Genomic DNA, 19184 nt, shown 5'->3' with positions numbered 1-19184 from the left:
GCTCTGAACTGGAGCAAAGCATCGAAGAGCTGGAATGAAACTGCAGGCTACTCTGGCTCAATTTTAAAAAACTAAACACCATACAATTACAGCTTTCTTCCCCCTGTTTTTAGTCTCACAAATTAAGCAGGATACTGTAAGTTTTCGTTAAGCATGAATGACAGTTCACTCCAAGAACAGACTGGCAATTCCTAGCCAAATATCAATAGTGCCAGAAACATTTTCTTCGACAGAAAAACTACATTCCTAAATATACAAAATGACAAAAAAACTACAAATATATTCCAGCAATAAAAATGAAAGGTTTCCTTTTTTATATATAAATATTCCTATGTTGTACTTATGGCATGAGCACTTGTTTTATCATATAAGTCTAGTAACAGGTTTTTACATATAATATGCGTAATACTGAACAAGTTGACTAACTCTTACCATACCTTCATGAGTAGATTTTATATAAATTAAATCTCTAAAGGTATAAAATAGTGTTTAAGAAGTATTTCCCACTAAACCTCCTTAAAGTATTTATCATATTCTAAATTTCAAAATGTCCTCAGTTACTAATACAACAAGCTTCAAAATATTTGTGGGCTCCAGACACAAATGTTAATTTTGGATTCTAGTACTTCCATTAAAACACCAGATTTCAGAACATAAAGACCATTACAACTGGTTGATAAGAAAAGAAGACAATAATGTGAAATGAGCATTTTTAAAGAGGAAATAAATTTTCCTAGGCTTTGATTCTGTCTGGTTTAAAACAAGCAATAGCAGGGTGTAAAGGAAGTTCACTCAACCTTACTTTCCAAAGTCTCCGTATTTCCTAATACTGAAAGATAAGGAAAAGCAAAGACTCTGGCATTCAAACAGGATGGCATCTTAGCCTCAATTCACTCTTTAGCTCTTTTACTAAATGTGTGCTGATTAGATTGAGAAAAAAAGAGAGGCTTGGCCCTGAAAATAAATCATGCTGCAACTGGATATACTACAATGCATACTGAGTTATAAACTGCACAAGTGTTTCTGTCACTTTTCATACAGCTTTCCACATTCAAGCATTTTTGCTTAAGTTGGACCAATAAAAAATTTTCATAAGTGCAATTACAGTTTACACAACAGCTGTATGCTAGAATAGTTCTGTTAAAAAACCAGATACAGGCAAGCTCTTTTGGTCTACCTTGCTCAACAGCTACATATAGTAACAATTCTGTATGAAAGTAACTGTAAATTGGAAGGACATTTTCTCCACAAACATCCCTCTCCCATACATACAACTGATGAGTGATTTTGACTTTCAGAAACTCATTTGATCCTTTTCTTCAAATCGAAGCTAAATCAAGCAAATTTTAAAGCAGTTATTAAAAAAGTACCAATACCACATGAAGTTATTTCAGTTACCAGTGTCCCAATCTTGAAGACTGCAAAAAACCTACCGAGGTCAAGAAATTATCTATAATATACCTAGTAACTGCTTTTCTGACTACCCACTTTTTCTTTCATTTATGGTAAAATATCGACATTTTGTTTAAACAAGAGCTAAGCTGACAAAAAGATCTAAACACAACCATTCTCAATATTTTCACCTTCATGTTAACAAACCTACCTGCAATTTCAACTTCAGGATACTGACTAAACTAGGAAATTTTGCACTAGACCAGTATTTTGGCGCAGCTGAGGATGTTACTGGTGTGTGCTCCCAGTGCACGACCACCTTACCATATTGACATGCATGGCTTAAGAATTCTGCTCAAGAAGAATTTGTATTAAGAGGGTTTCCCTTTCTCACTGTAGTAATGACATTGAAATTCTGTATTTCTGCCAGAACTGGCCACTATTATTTAAAGAAAGGCTAGTAAAGAGGGTTCATTCTGCTTACAACAAGTTAGTTTATATAGGCACTTATAAACATTAAGAATTTGTAATAATTTTAAGAAGCAGAACATGACTGAACATTCATCTCAGTTTTTGCTGACTTGTTTCCAATAACTGTCTGTCACTTCACTAATGCAAGGACACCCTCATACTTTTTGCAAAAGTCATCACCCTCTCTCTCACTTTGCCTAGCATACGTAAATAATCACACAAAACAGAGCTGGAAGAGTCCTAATTAATATCTCCATTGACTGTAAAAATGTTCCAAGCAATTGCTTTACCATGAATCATGAGGTTTATACAAGTATCACTGAACAGCCACTTCATGTTTTTCAACTTCTCACTGTAGTTACTCAGTGCTACTTCAAAGTCACCATTTTCTAATGTCACCCTTTTATTAAATGCCAAATTGCAAACTAAGCTGCTAGAATCCAGGGAAGGGCACAAGGAGGGTTAAAAAAGGGAGATAGGCAGGTTTAGTTTCCCCATCAGGTCAACAACCCGACTTTACTTAAGGCACAGCTGCATAATCACTGCTGCCAACACAGAGGAAGGAGCCAAGAACACACTGTTACAGGGGGAGAAAACAGTAAGATGTCCCCTTTCAAGCATGAGGCAAGTCACATACAAGGCCTTTCACTGATCTGTAATGGTTTCCAAGTGAAGAAAACTGATTTGGTATTGTTCAGCCCAGCAGAAGTGAAATCCAAGCATTTCAATGAAATAATGCCTTTGGAAAATGAACATATGCCAAAAGAAAGACAAAAGTTTCAGCTCTAGCTTTTGGTCTCATTTGTCTGTTTGTTCATTTTAGATTGGAGGTTTTTTGTTTGATAAACCCCCTGCCAAGTATTTGCTCTGCAATGTAAATTAGTAAGACTGCCTACAGGCAGTGCACTGTATCTGCACCTGCAAAAAAAGTTAATTCCATTTTAATAACTTAAAGAATTATTTGACATTAATCACAGAAAGCACAATTTACCCACAAATGCCTGTGTCCTTCTTTTGCTCTCATATAATCAGAACAGTAGTAATTTTATTTAGGTTTTCAAAATTGAGGGCTAAGTATAGACAGGCCAGTAATCCCAGTAAATTCAGTGAGATCATTCATCTTCTTAAAGGTAAGCACACACATTAGTCTAAGGAGACTGTTAGCAACCTATTATAAACACACTAGGGACAAACACCTTGTCCTACTCATCTACAGAATTTGCATTTTAGTTTTTGGGCTATACAAATGCATTTTAAAACCCTGATTGTTGAACACACAACTAACAACTAAAACATGCATTTTCAGGTAAACAATTCATATCAATTACACAGGTTTTATAAAAGTTTTATATAAGTTTATAAAAGTTAGTCTCGCTAGTCACTGATGGCTTAATACGTATTTTCAAGACTCACTACAAGTGATATTCTAAGCAAACTTTCCTAAGCTTCTTTTTCAACTTTTACTGTGTGTTTTATATATATTTCTGTAAGTTTTCAAATTTTGCCAATTAAAACAGCCCCCAACTTTCCAAAAAGAACAAGGAAAACTCACAATAAACTACTGCTTAGTTTTCTGCATTATGTAATGTACGGAGGCTATACTATAACTTTATTTGGACAAGTTGCAGCAGCAGGCTGTCTACCTCTTCCCCTGATGACAGTAAGCCAGATGTGAAGAGTCAGTTTGAAAACTGCTATTCAGGTCTCCAAAAAGACAAGTAATATAACTTGTATACATTAGTCTGAAGTTTATGGAAAAAAGAGAATTAAATTGCAACAATAAATTCCAGTTAATTCCAGAGCTTTGAGGGCTATTTCAGAGGTCAAAAGATGGATTATAAACATAAAACACAAAACATTTTCTGGTTAATAAAGGAAAATTCACTTTTAAATAATTTACTACCTGCTAAGTCATTTCTTCCTACACATATTTGTGAAAGAAGACAGATTATTTAAATATTTTTGAAAACCCCCTCTATTTTCTTTTAATGTTCATGATTTAAGAATTACACTGAAAAGAAAAAGAAGTCAAAATATCTTCCTCTTACATGACATCTTAGGTTATCCAATACTTCTAAGAGATGACTACATGGAGAGATCCATGATTCAACTTTAACTCTTTTTATGAATGTAAAAAAAAACCCCAAACTGACTAGTATTATCATAATGATGAAGATATATAGAGGGATATATTAAAAAAAAAGAAAAAGTTTCTAGCCAATTAGAAATCGAGAGTGTGCTATTGCGTGCATGGACAAATTCAAACCAACCCATGACTACAGATTCTGCCTGTCAAAACACACAGACACGTACACATCTACTCCTCAAAATTTTAATCTTACCTAGGCATTTCACAGTTTTGTAAAATCCAAAATCAACTACGTCAACCACAAATACATCCAAAACACAGTCACATTTTAAACACGTAAGATGTATTCTGTCATTCACAATAAGGAAAATAAGATGAAACTGACAACATAACACATTGCACCAGAAATACTTGTATATTCTTACTAAAAAGTATCCATTTGCTTTCAAAAATACTGGGATTTTATTCCCCATTTCTTTAACAAATATCTCTAAGTAATGAAAACATCAGAGACAGGATCTATTTTTGAATTGTACCTTAATAGTTTCTACGACGTTATTTTTTTCAACTGAGCTATTCAAAAGGCATCATTAAATCTTGTCACAGATCATAAACACAACAAACTATCTCAAATTATAAAATTAGACTTTACCTGCTATTAAGGATTTTGAGAGCTTGTAAGAAGGACCTAAGGAATCACACCAGCACACAGCAATCTACTTGAACTCAACTTCTCCACACTGACTCTAAATCATATGAATGATGGTTCATATACTCATCAAGTGTTAAAACATACTCTGTAAGGAAGTATCTTTTGTCATAAAAACTGCTTAGAAGTTGTCTAGTCATATTTTTTCACACTGTGAGGATGCGAAGTTTAAAATACTTACTTGGGATATATTGGCTCATAAAGATACTTGTCTCTTGCTGATGGGATTTCAAAAAATAAGATGTATCCATTTGCAGTCTGAAAGAGAAATACTGATAAGATACATATCTAGTCTCAGTGTGAGTAAAATCTGTCGGTCTCATGTGATTTTTATGCATGTCTCATATATTGAACTCAAATATACGTTCATTCAGACATTTAAAATACTGTGCATTTATATTAATTCCAGGTAAAATCCATACCCACCCTTAAAGTCAAGTGAATAGATTAGGCACCAGATCGAAAAATGGAAAAACAGTCCTGTTTATGCACCAGTCCATCAGAAATTTTCCTCTAACTCATACAAACCTATAAAACCTGACAACTATTTCAGATATTTAAAACCTGGGCGCATAATTCCTATCAACTGGATGAATTAACGTAGAAAACAAAGTAGAAGGTGGGAAGTACCTGAATAAACTCTCCAGGTGTTTGAACATATACAGACACTACTGAATGCAAAGAGTTTAGGCACTGACTCTCAGTGTTGGACATCCAGGTAGTTTCCGAAAATCCTCACATCACTTATCTTTAGCTACCACAATACCTGTAATAATTCAATCCCAAGCCATGTTCTGTCATTCTGGAAGAATGACTTCATACTATATACAGGGAACAAATACAAATCAATTACATGGTGTTCCAGTCATACCTAGAAGCTGCTGGCATAAGCATGAAACAAGTAGATGACCAATAATGTTATGTGTTCAAAGAAGTGCTATCTTTTTACAGCATGAATTTATTTTCCAGGCAAATTGGTAAACGCATTTTGGTTAAATAGCATTTCCATCAAATTATTTTAATATGGGCTGGGCATGTATCCAAAGCACTGGAGACAAAAAGCACTGAAATTAATGTTTCCACATTGCTTTGCAAGATTGGTTTCCTTTCCTTTGAATAAAGCAACACTGTTAGCTTAGTGTATCATTTCACAGATGCCACGGCTTTCCTCAGTCAAACATTTCGCTTCAGAAAATTTGTGTTTTGGTTTCGAATTCCAAGAAACACTATTATTCTCATTCAAAGCAAGTATCTTTTTCAAGCAAAAATAAAATCTGAACCATAATGGTGAGCTTGAGACAGGGGGACAATAAATTGAAGCTTTTCTGTAATATCATGTTCAGGTATTATGTGGTAAAGAAACGTGTTCATTTCTAACATCTTTACAGGTTCTTTCCATTACATCATTAAATATTTAACCCCTAAGTTACCTTATCCTGGAAAGAAGAGTAAAACAATACTGTGAAGTATCTTTATACTGATATTAAGGTACAAAGGACCTTACTGAACACTATTCAAAGCACAAAGTTGCTATTGTTGCAGGTTCATTTCTAAATAGAACCTCAAATTCCATGAGGAGGGGGTTGAAATGCAGAAGCATTCAAGCACAGACTTCTGGCAAATCGATCATACTCATTTACAGAGGTTTCATTGCTTTAAAAATGTCTGAGTGAAAATTACTAAATAAGTAACCTGTCATCCATTCCCTGATCACTGTGGAAACTACCTAAGTTTGTTTAACTGCATACCTTTACAGTTACTCAGGGTATATTATAGAGCCTGATATGCTGGCCCGAAGTCTGCCTGCAGTACCAATAATATTTACCTCAAAGCATATGCTGCAAAGTCATTTCTTTTCATAAAGACACTTTGAATACTTGGGCTGTCATAAACAAAAAACATGGTATATCACTGGTATGGTGAACATAAAATTCAGACTACACTCCCCATGACGTCATTAAAAAAAAAGGGGGAAAAAAAAGGAACGTACCACTTCACTAGTAAGTGCAAATTAAGCCTTATGTTCACCTTCTTAAAAACAAAGTTTTATTACAGAAAATTACTACAACCAAGTATTCATGAACACAGGTAGTAACAGGTGAGAAATACCACTTAAGTCAGCTTTCAAACTGAAATTTTTAGCTGTTGCACAGGACGTCAGTAATTAAGTGATGCTAATTCAGCTCAAAATTAATGGAATTTTCATTAAAAACTTGCTTTGTCATTGCTTCTTCATTTGAATGTGTTAGTTAAGAAAAAAGAGAAAACGATTCACTTGGACAGAACCTCCTTGGGGCTGAGAGTATCACACATCTGCAGAAACACGCTCTTCTCCAAAAACTGTCTCCCCTGTGTCACTACAACAAAACCAGCAATACTGTAAATATGGTCTTTCAGTAGGACTCAATAACTGTTCCAAATTAAACTATTTTTTTAAAGTATACTGCAAAACAACTTATATTAAAACCACCATAACAAACATGCTTGACTGTATCATTTGTATACGTACACCCAGGGATGAAATATGTTTCCTAAGAAACATGAAGAATATTACAAATCTTATTACACTCATTATTTTATAAGTGATGACCATTTTCAATTTTAATTCACAGAACTTTAGCTTACAAACTGAGACTTTATGGACATTTCCATTCTGACACAATCTGCCAAAAAGAGCACTGTACGTTTAGTGGCAGAAAAACTTTTAAGTTCAGACTGAAGTGGCAGAAACTAAAGCTAATCTGACTATCAGCTAAACCACAAGGTCTCTTGAGCAAATGGATCACAACATCTCAGAAAAAAAACCTCCCACAATATGCAAAGTAATTAAATATAAAAAATTAAAATTTCCTCTGAACAACTACATAAAGGTATAATGAAAATGTGTTTGGACATACGTGCTGCAATATGAAACTGAAGAATTCTTTTTGATCCATATCAAAAATTACAGAAATTTTTCTGACTTTATTGATAAGTATTAGTACTCACCGAGAATATAATCTGGCACTAACAGAAATACTTAACCTCACTGATTTCATCAGATACTTCTAGGCAATTTTAATATTTTAGACTAACTACTTACTTGCATTATGCAAAAGAAAACCGGACCATGGAAAGCTTAGCTGATTTATGACTATCATGATATTGCTAGAGACAAGACCTACTCCATAAATCATCGGGTGTTTTCCACTAAGACAACAATACCTAACTTAAGACCTGGTCCTTATGTTAAGACCTGACCCAAAGACACCAAGAGGATTATCCCATATTGCAAGTCTCACAAACTGGACTCCCATCTTTCTTGTGTTCAGCTGGTACCTCAGACTTTAAATACTGCTGCTGAAATAGTCCAAAGTGCTGTCAACACAACACCAGCTATGAAACAAGACTTTATTTCCATGTGAGACAAGATCTCATCTCTAAAACAGAACAGTTCATGTATCACTTATCACTGCCCTTGTTTCTGTGCTCTCAGTGACTTGCAATACTTTTAACCACCAAAAGCCAGTAATAAGGCCACAGTTTCATCTCTTAAGACTCACCTTTAAACCCTATTTATCAAGTCAAACACGATTATGTTACCTAAGTCCACAACTATTTCTTTCATTCACATAACTTTACACTATTGTATTATTTGTTACCAGATTACTAAAGTAATGAGATGTTGTATCACTCCCTGCCAATACATCTAACCATAGTTTTAAGACAAAGAACCGTAGTTCAATCTCACAGGGAAAAATTAATGAATACTAAAAAAGAAAGCTTCTATCATCTAAAAAGTCCCTGGTACCATTATATATTTTCAGAAGACAAGTATCAGTCAAATGTATTTATGATCTGCAAGTTTCTATAAGCACAGAAACTGATAACAAAAATTCTGTTTGCAATAGTTTAACCAGAGTAAGAAGGAAAAATTCTACTTACCGAAACAGCTATCATTGTGCTGTCAGGCCGCCATTCTGCTTGTTTATAAGGTCCAAACTGAGAAGCTGCTTTTGAAAGTTCCTTGTAGCTTACAATTAATACACTTGGCTGGAGGAAAAAAAAATAAATAATTACATCTCATATCTAGAAGGAATGGAATGTTTTATATGTCGTGCTATACCTGTGTAAAGAGCTATGTGTCCTTAACAGCTACAACATGCTTCTCTTGAAGGAGGTTAAAAAATTAATATGTATTTGACGATCCCTTAGAAAACGGTGCTTTTAAAGAAAATTCATGGAGAACAGTTGCCACACTGTCATTCCTAATCTCACTGTTTCAAACCCAGGACATTTGAATAAAACACTTAATTGCACAGTAAGGAGTCATTACAGAATACAGAAATAGTTTCACTTTAGATAAAGGGAGACAGATGCTTAAGATGAACAGACACACCTCAAACAGGCTCCTATAATGACAAGGACTGTCAAACAAATTAGGATGGAATATTTTATAGAATATTTGGTACAGACAATTTGCTTCATTTCTACTAAATAGGAAGGCCGTTTCATTAAAGACAATGATAATCAGGAAATTTGTTTTCTAGAACAGGTTGTCAGAACTGGCTGACAATCCACGTCTACAGTTAGCTGGAAGGATTTTGCAAGTAATGAGGTGGTCCCATTAGCACCTTTCCGTCTGGGAAGGGAAAAAAAGCTTTGGGGTGATGAAGCCCAGACAAAGCTACCACAGGCACGAAGCCTTCATTCCCTTTCACGAATGCAGTCGAGAGCTGCAACACAAAAACCTAATGCAAAGTTACCCTTCCTTGCTCTAGTGCTTAGAAATGTTCATTCTCCTTAAATATATTACACAACTGTTTCTATTTCTTGCTTTTGAATCAGTAATAGTTGTCAGCTTAGATGGGTATTTCTCATTCCATTATCCTCCAAAACTAGGAGTGGAAGTTAAATTAACCAGGACATACTTTTTGTTTTGTCAAAGAAGTTACCCCTCATCTTCATACCATTTGCTGTCCTAACTTTATCAATTTCAGTTGTCATTCAGATTAGGAGCATTGAATATTGTACCAGAAAAAACACACTGAAAGGGAACCAAGAGGGTACAGAGTAACTCATTTTACTGAAATTAACCACTATACCACTAGGCAAAGCTCCCCACTACAACCACAGGTGACAGAGGTTTAGCACTGTTCTTTGCTTATTTGATGGACCAGAAGAAGCAGTCCAATAAATATAAAAACATTAATTCTACACACAAATCTTGTGAGTGTCCATCACTCCAGAATTTGGCAATCCTATTTAGAATTCCATACTATTTGGAATCACATCCTTTCAGAAAAAAAGTAGAGTTGCAAACAAGCTAATTTTAAAGTATGACTATTAATTTTAAAGAGTATAAAAAACCAAAGCAATGAAATGTTGTCCTCATGCACGTGAACAACAAGCTGAATTAGTATCACATGGGCAGCCTTAGCCTTGGTAAATTCCCAGTATGACTCGATGTGCTGCTAACAGCATTATTCTTTAAATTTCACACCCACACAGAACTGAATTATCAAAAATAAACACTTATGAAGTATAACAAGCACACTAATCTTTACCTGAAGAACTATTTGTACCAGCTTTTTCAATTTGTGTGGCTTCTTTTGCATTAAATTATCTAACACTAAATGGATAATTAATTATTCTTACTAGCAATTCTAGTTGATTGTTCCCAATGAACTACACAGGCTTTCACTGATTGGCTTAGAACCACCCTAACTGCCTTAGATATACTGAGAAAAAGCAGGTCTTGGTAATCTACATCATTACTGCAAACCTGGAGATCATTCCTAAAGCACTTCCATGCCTGAATCATTTTAGCCGCTGGCAAAATTAGAAACTCAGTAATACACAATTTTCTTTCTATATTACTACTCTTACAGAATATAATTACATTATTTATAGTGTAGAATTCTTGTGACATTGATTCACAAGAAAGCTGCTAGTACATCTTCCAAGCTGGAAGAACATTCAGCATACACATCAGCTACAAAATTTATACAAATATATTTTTAGGCTTTGCAACTCACAGATGAGAAGTAAAGTAGTTAAAAATTATTGCTTGCACTCAAACTGTTACCTTTCTGTAGTTTAAGTAGCTTCTTTTTAGAAAGCAGACCCACTTCAAATTAAATAGGTCACAAAGGCTACCTAGGTGGAGGTCAAATGAGGAAATATTACACTGATACTATTAATTTCCACATATTCCAGAACTCAAAAGCACAAATTCAGACATAAGGAAAACCCTAACATACAAATTTACCCCCCTGTTTAAAAGCTTTCCACAGATGTGTGAATGGTCTGGACTAACAAAGACAGAAGGAGAGCTCAAGATCCGGCTCTGCTTATGCATGAGAAATAGTAATTTTACATCTGAAGTAATTTATTTTATCTAAAGTGACTCAAACCGTGTAATGGCACAGGAATATTTCTGTAAACAGGAATATATATCAACCTAACTACTTTACCCAAGCACAGCAACCCACACAACATACATTTTAACAAATAAAACCAAAACCAAAGCAAACAAAAAACCAAAACCAGACACCAAAACAAAACAAAAAACCCCACCAAAAAACACAAAAAAGAAGGTGTGGGGGGAAGGCTAGTTAGTTGGATACTCTCCTCTTGTTAGTTTTATATGTTCAATTCATATCCTGTATAGAAACAGAAGATGTTTAGATTCCATTAATTAGAATTTTTCCTACATCTTTACTTTTTTTTCTGTTAAAAAAATCCCATATCTCCATGTAAGTTTCATTAAAATTCCAAGTCTTTTACTCTTCACACTTCTGCATGCAGCTACTAACATTATGAAGAAATGTAGTTAAGCTCAACTAATGAATTATGCCCACTGTCTCAAATAAACCAATATATTAATCCTTCTTCTTTAAAATGCTTAAAATCCACTTGTTGAAATATTAATGATAGAGCCATAGCTTTGGGAGAAACTGGATTCCAGAAACATGGAAAGGACCTAACAAATAAAGAGTTGCTTAAAAATAAGTAAAAAAATGGTTTAGAGGAAGAAGTAAACACCTTCAGTTGTTAAGGACAAAAGAAATGAGTAAGAAAGTCTTAACTGCAATTTAGCATTTTAAAAAGCTTCACAAAATAGATAAGAAGCATATCTAGCATTTTTAATCTGCTGCAAAGAAAATCTAGCATTTTGATATGGTACTTTTGTCTCCCAGGAGGAATGTAAGGTTAAGACAAAACAGAAGCTGCCACTCAGTCACAAAAGGAACTGTGGCAGTGGATGCTTACAGGATAAGAAAAATGATAAAAAGAAAAGTAATAAATGTAAACTTAAAAATAATATAGCACTACTATTACTAAGATGTAAACAAACTCTCCAGGGGACTAATTAACAGTACTGAAAATAAACAGAACTTCTTGTTCTCACAGCTAAACCTTATCTTCTTCCATCAGTCAGCTACCTAGACTATCTTTTGACAAGAACATGTTCCACAGTTCTTACTAAGAAGTTTTTATGCTTCACAACAATGTCTTTCTAGCATTAACGTGGCTCTTTTTTACTGGTGTGAGATTATAACATGAAAGGAAATCTGGTTTGCATTATCAGAAATGAATTGCACTATTTGTAAAACAGTAAGGTAGCTATACAGCTCCATCAACAAAGCCACCTAAATTCAAACTACCAAAAAGCCCACAGCTGCTTCAGTTGTATATTCAGAATCCCTCTGGACTTTCTGCTATGAAATATGAGCTCTGTATCAACATCTGGACAAAATACCTATGCAAACAATTAAATAAACTACAGCATAAAACACCACAGCCAAACCCATGATGAAATAATCCCTAACTGTTACTGTTTAACTTAATTCTACCTGACCTAATACAGTAATTTGCTCACTTACCAAGTGTTAGCACCATGATCCATGTCAGAACACTTAGCCTTGTATAATGTAGTTTTTATTTTAAAAATCTATTAAGATATACAAACCCTGCAGCAAACTCTCTCCGCAATCTTAGATATAGGAAATTACCAACTCATTTATCTTAACACAAGCATTCTACTACATTTGATGAAAATGCAAATCAAACTGACATTTAAACCCTTTACTAAAATGTGACTGTTGCTTTGTAAAGGCCCTATTTAAAGAGGACACGTAGCCTTGAACAGAGTTGAACAACAGTCCTTCCACAAGCAAGTGTCCTAATTGAGATGTTTACACTGTCACAGAAAATGACACATTAACCAACTGGAAAGAGGTACAATCATTTGACAGAATATAAAATAATGAAAAAAATAGTTTCCTTAAACCAGATTCTCTGGTTTGACTGCAGGTTCATGACTGTGACTGTGCATATTGTTGATTTTATAACTAGGTCAGCAAATACAGCAGAAAACTACTAAGTTTGAAAAGCAAACACGACCTGACAGCACATATGCAACATAGTCTTATGTATGGGTTTGAGTTTCTTAATGTACTTCAATCCAAGAACCTGCATGACGGTGGATAATTGTTAAAACCTCATATTCTCATCCCCTGACCAGATATTACTCTAGACATCAAAAATCCATCTCACTGAGGATAAAGAAGCCATTTCTTTGACAAACACCAATGTTCTGTTTAGTTTTATATGTCAAATGCTTTAACACTTCATTAGGCTGTAGGCATGAGACAAAAATCAAAAATGCTGCTCAGATGAGCTTATGGTCTAACTGACAAAGATAAGGCTGGGAGAAAGCAACAAAACAGAAGTCTGGTGACACTGTGAACTTTGTCACTATATGGTCTGTGCTTCACTTTAAATGCTTAAGCTTTGTAAAATTACAAACTAATAAAACAGAAAGGTTACATAGAGAAAAGCAAGCATGTGCAGATAAGGAACGGAAAAATTTGTATAGACCACAAAAGGCCATTTTGTCAGTAACAGAGATACAAGATGGTGACAAACTAATTTCTGAAAGCAATGTTAATTATAAAACTGTAACTACTTTAATTTAATTTTGAAAGTGTTTGGAAAGCTTAAAATCAACAGAAGATCCACCCAACAGAGCAGACCAGACACAGCTTCCAATCCTGTATTTCAGGGCTATTGTGAAATAATTCAGAAAAACAAAGTGCAGAATTGTCAACCGCTACCGCTCTCAAATGAAAGTTTTCAGTTAACCTCCTGCTTGCAAATGCTGCCAAAAAGCAAGGCATATTCTATACATCTTTGGTTTTCTCATACATGCAACTGACACTGAAAAGTCATAACTGAGAATGCGTTTTCCCATCATGCATGTAATTATGACACCGTTTTCAGGGGTCATCAATTTTATAACACAGAAGACACTGAAAGCCTGTAGATCCTACTAAATAACCACATGACAATTTTGGATTTCATTAGATAAATTCATCAATGTAACATTTTTTTCATTGTGCAATAACAAGTGCATCTTTTTCATAGAAACAACAGCACAACTGTTACTGTTGCTGACAAATAAAAAGAAATGGCCTTCTCAGACAAGTGTCTAAATAAGAGATCAGCATTTTGGGGGTTAATAAGGAAGAAAACACAGCAGAAGCGGTAGGATATCCTAACTTGCACTGATGCTATCTCCATCATATTGTTCACAATACACAGCCAACATAACAACTTATATCAAGACATCTGTTGTCCCATTCTGCAATTAAATTCTAGATAAAAAGCCTCCAGAGGTTGCATCCAATTCTATTAAGAAAAAGCCACACACAATAATTCTATAAATTATTCTGCTTACAGTTCTGAGATGAAAACGCAATCTTGAATGTATAGTGAAAACATTACTTTTTTACAGCCATCATAAGTTAAAAAATACTACAGAAACAACTGCAGACAATTTTAATTATTTATTCATATATCTTATGAACTCTATGCACTGTGTCACAAGTAATTCCTTTTACAGTGTGGCAAAATTCCAGGTTACAGTGATCACTTTCCCAATAGAAGCCCAGTCCCCTGATTTATGCTATTGTATGCTTAGATTTAAAGCACACATTGACTTCAACTCTAACACGACAAGAGCTAGAGACTGAAGAGCACATACGAGAGAGCTGTGAGAGCTGTCTGAATATCAAGTGCTTACACAGCACTTAAAATAAATACCAACTATTTGACAATTTAGGATTCTGACATGCATGCTTTCTCAAAAGCTTACTTTAGTTCATTTAGGTGTTCAGACTCAATATCAGATCATTAGAAAAAAATAAAAAAAAAGAAGAAAAACAAGAGTAAATGTAAATCATAAGTGGAGAAGCATACAGATAATCAAGAATTCTGCTCTGAATAAGCAGATGGGACAAGCTTAGCTCGAAAGGGCTCACAAAACTGGTTTTGACTGACAGTCATAGCAGATAGTTGCAACAACCTACGGGAGTTTTCATTAAACATTCAAGGCCAGTACTTAGTCCTGTCATTGTCAGAAGTTTGTTAATACTAAATAAAGGAAATGCTGAACGATATTTATATGTACAACTACATCACCAGACTATTCCTGCTGCATACAACACATTTGTCAAGGGTTAGGCAGAGAACTCCACTCATCTATGACACCTTCTTCCTTAGCTACATTACCTTGTCTCTTAATACCTAGAGTTCTATGCGTTGTAGTCTGAATTTCAGAATTCAAGAGATAACTAAACCGATTTAAAATTAAAGCCACAACTAAGGAGTAACACATTCAAAGGGCCAGCTATAATGTTCCTTTCATTCTTTCATCAACTGAATAAACAGGCTTCTATTTGTTCATTAAGCTTAACAGTCCTGTAAAAAGACATCACTAGTCCATCGTACACTCCATTAAAATAGAGGTGCAAGCAGGAAAGATGACACACAGGATTGCATAGCTGCCTTGTGAAATCTCATCTTCAGTTCCCAAATCAATCTATTAAACAGGAATTATCTCATTGTAGCATTTCAGAAAGGTTCTATAATTCACTGATGTTTCTCACTTTAAATACCCAAGTACTTAAACTACCTGAATGAAAATGTTTGACAAGCTTTCGATGAAAATAAGTACACTGGCTCTTAAGTGTCAAGGAATTATCTTCAGTACGTAGACCTAAAACGGCTGACTTAAGGAAAATGCTTGGAGCAGAGGTCTCCACACTGGGGTGTATTTAACAGAATCCAATGGGGAGAAAGAAAGGATTTTTTGTATCTCTAAAAAATAAAATAAAGTAAAAATTTTAAAATGTGTTCATTTTGGTATTACGTCATTCTTTCTTTTTCCTTTTAAAACTCTGGAACAGGCATCCAAGAGACGTGGTTGATGCCCAGAGTCTACTAGTGTAAAAGAGCATTTTAATAATGTTCTTAATAACCTGATTTAACTTCTGGTTGCCCAGAATTGGTCAGGCAGTTGGACTAGGTGACCAGTGTAGCTCCTTTCTAAACAGATGAAAAAACTTAGACAACGTTGTGGATACTTGATATTGTATATACTAGTAGAGTAGCACATGTATATAATTATAAATAAACGTCAACATATCTGGGGGCTGTGCTCAACAACCTTTCATCAATACTGGTGCATGACCAAAAATCATTCATCTGAGAGGTCTTCCCTATCCACAATCCAATCTCTCCTAACATGTAAAAAGTCAAGAACTTTTTGGTTCAAAAACACTAGCAGCACTCCATCTGTTTTTTCTCAACACCAGTTACCCTGTTTTGAGTCTTAATACCTATATTGATTCCAAAACAGGAAATAATCCACACTTTGGGATGAACCTTCCTTAGATCCACTCGTTCTTAGTGCACAGCAGGTGAAAAGGAGTTTTAAACATTACTATGTCACCTTAAAAATACAAATACTGAATGTAAACTCACACACCTGGAAGCATTTCAAAGAGCTCTGTTTCTGAAAATTTCAGAACAGAACTTTCCCAGTCTCAGCACCTCATTCTTATGTGAAACCTCTGATACATAGCTGAGATAGTAACAAGTCTTAACAAGAACACCAGCCTGAAGGCTTTTCTGCAACAAGAAATCAAGTTAGCGCAACCTGACAGAATTTATCCTCGTTCCAAAGACTGTAGTTCTGACCAATGAAAACATTTTCTATAATGCAGTAATTTTATTTTATTAAAGTTCAAACATATGATTTTAAGCTTCACCTTCAAAAACAAACAAGAAGTTGAAAAAAGAAAAGCCTGGGGAAAAAAAAAATAAACCACATTCAGGACCCCAGGCTAAAAATAATGCAAGAAATTCTCTTCTAAAATGACCTTGACCAAATCCTTTTTTCTTCCAGGTTTTTGATAACAGCCAGCTGTCCACAGAGACCATGAGACTCTAACAAGTTTTTCAGTTTATGATCAGTCAGCAGTCAGGCCTGGCAAAGTTGGCAGCTTCTTCAAAAGCACCCATTGCAAAAGGAAACAAAATCTATTTAAAAAATATTAATGACCTGTAAGTTTAGTCAACTCTTCTTCATCAAGTGAATTCTTCTAGTGCTGTCTGCAGCCAGTCATACAATGTTTAACATTACAAAACAAGTCTAAGCACGCAAGCTAATGAACCTCGTCCTTGAAAACAGACCATAAAGTAAACTACATTCTAGACAACAGGGCACATCTTGTGAAGCATTTCATGAGCCTGTTGTTTTCTATGTCTTTCCAAGAAAAAGATCAGTTCTGCTGTGCTGACAGACTACAACTACAGGTTCAACAACTGGCAAAAACTAAGTGTACACTTTATATACACTATGTGCCAAAAACTGAAGAAAACAGAGGCCAGATGATGATGTTCACACAGCCAAGCTACTGGGCTGATTATGTGCTAGCTGGATACCTGTCTAGGTTCAAAACACAGCATGAGCACTCCAGCCAGGAACTAGTCAACAGCCTTACTGAGCACAATAAAATATAATGTGATGAAATTGCTGCGTAACTTAAAACAAGATTTTAAGGCTATGACTGGCATTTAACATCTTTCAGTATCAGCTTTCTAAAACTGGATTGCTGATTTTTGCTGGTAATCTCAGATGAACTTTATAAACCACCTGGATCTAGAGATATTTATAGACAGATTTAGGGTCTAATCTGGGCAGTATTTAAAAGGATCCAGCATCAAAATTTAAAGTATCAAGTTTTCATTGACTGCATCAAATCAAACTGACAAACAGCATTTTTGCTACCAGACTAATACAATGTGAATTAAAAACAAGGTGCTTAATGTCAATTATTCACACATTTTCAAACTAGATATAGCTAAACCAGCACCCTCCATGCAAAATCCATGACAAGTCTTCTTTTAGAGCCACAAAACTTTTAAGCTTTCCATAAAAAGAAAACTTTGTGAACTTCTGTGTTACTACATTCTGGGTAGTGATAGCATTTGTTCCATGTTTAATATCTTCTATATTCATATGTTCATTTACATAAAATACAAAGGTGAAAGACATGAAACATACATGCAAAAAACCCTACACTGCTACAAATACTACTTATGCTAAGCACAAGCAGAACGTACAGTCTCAAAAGAAGTTGCTTAGAAGTCTCATTTTTTAGGAAAAACCGGTGTTAACTGTAAGCAGATTGGGGTTGCATATTCTCTTAAGACTATACTGCTATCACTAAACATCATGGATAACTGCTCAGTTTCACAAACATTGGAATATCCTGTAAAGTTGGCATCAAATTTTACAACCGTTTCTGGAAGAAAAAAAAATTAGCAGACGACAGGTCTTTTCAGCTGGAAAAGCAGCGTCCGAGAGCTTATAAAACGATGGATACTCACTCTGCAGTACCAGATGCTTAGCTGAGATGGGAACAAAACTGCGAAGAAAGCTCTCTGGGGATCCGTCTGGATGTGAAGCGGTCGCTCCAGAGACTCCAGAGGACACAAGAGCCTCTTGGGCCAGCCGCTGAGGAAATACATGGCTGAAGACTTCCAGAGGAGCTGGCGCTCAGCCTGCTCTAGCCTAGGCGGGGGAAGAGCGGGGGCATCAGCGGAAGGAGAGATACAGCGTCCGCGACAAACCACGCATAATCACCGGCACACCGACGGGACCCTTGGGTTCAGCACCACTGGGGACGGGGGACTGAGACCTCCCCGGCGCCGGGACAGCCGCCGGTGCAGGGACGAGACAGAGCCGCAGCAACGGGGAGCGGGGGCGGATGCGGGCTGGCCTGCGGGAGGCAGCGGCGAGGGGGACGCGGCCGGGCAGTCACTGCTGCGAGCAGGCGCCGGGTCGCTGCGGCGGCGGCAGCGGTGGCTCTGCCCTCCCGCGGGTGTCTCGCCCGCCCGCGCTCCGGATCGGTGTCGTCGCCGTCGCCCAGGCCCCCGCCGCCATCTCCTCCCCCTTCCGCTTCCGCTCCTCTTCCTCTTCCTCCTTCTTCCGCTCCTCCTCCTTCTTCGGATCCTCCCCCTCCGTCTTCTCGTTCTCTTTCTTTTCCTTTTCCTCTTTCTCTTCTTTCTGCTCCTTCTTCTCCCCTCCTCCTCTCCCTCCTCCCCCTCCCCTCCGTTGTCCGAGGCCCCGAGGGGAGGTGGCGGCGCGGGGAGAGAGGACCCGAGCGGGCGGAAGTGACGTCATAGAGC

General features: G+C 36.1%; 1 protein-coding gene across 8 annotated transcripts in view; it reads right to left on the bottom strand.

Moving 5' to 3' along the window:
* Positions 1–18528, bottom strand: part of RIC1 (RIC1 homolog, RAB6A GEF complex partner 1) — a 46067-nt gene extending 27539 nt beyond the window's left edge. For all 8 annotated transcript variants that reach the window (XM_041396960.1, XM_041396963.1, XM_041396965.1 and 5 more), the window contains exons 1-3: positions 18384–18528; positions 8586–8693; positions 4843–4919 (exon numbers count right to left, since the gene is read on the bottom strand). In XM_041396960.1, coding sequence (XP_041252894.1) covers positions 4843–4919; positions 8586–8693; positions 18384–18524 — 326 coding nt within the window. In that variant the 5' untranslated portion in view covers positions 18525–18528. The remainder of the gene's footprint in view (positions 1–4842; positions 4920–8585; positions 8694–18383) is intronic.
* Between the last annotated feature and the right edge of the window lie 656 nt (positions 18529–19184).

This window comes from Onychostruthus taczanowskii, unplaced genomic scaffold (assembly GCF_017590055.1).
Source record: "Onychostruthus taczanowskii isolate IOZ18803 unplaced genomic scaffold, ASM1759005v1 scaffold133, whole genome shotgun sequence".
NCBI classification, from domain to species: domain Eukaryota; kingdom Metazoa; phylum Chordata; class Aves; order Passeriformes; family Passeridae; genus Onychostruthus; species Onychostruthus taczanowskii.
The sequence above is the reverse complement of the archived record's forward strand: the minus strand, read 5'-3'. Positions and strand labels throughout refer to the sequence as shown.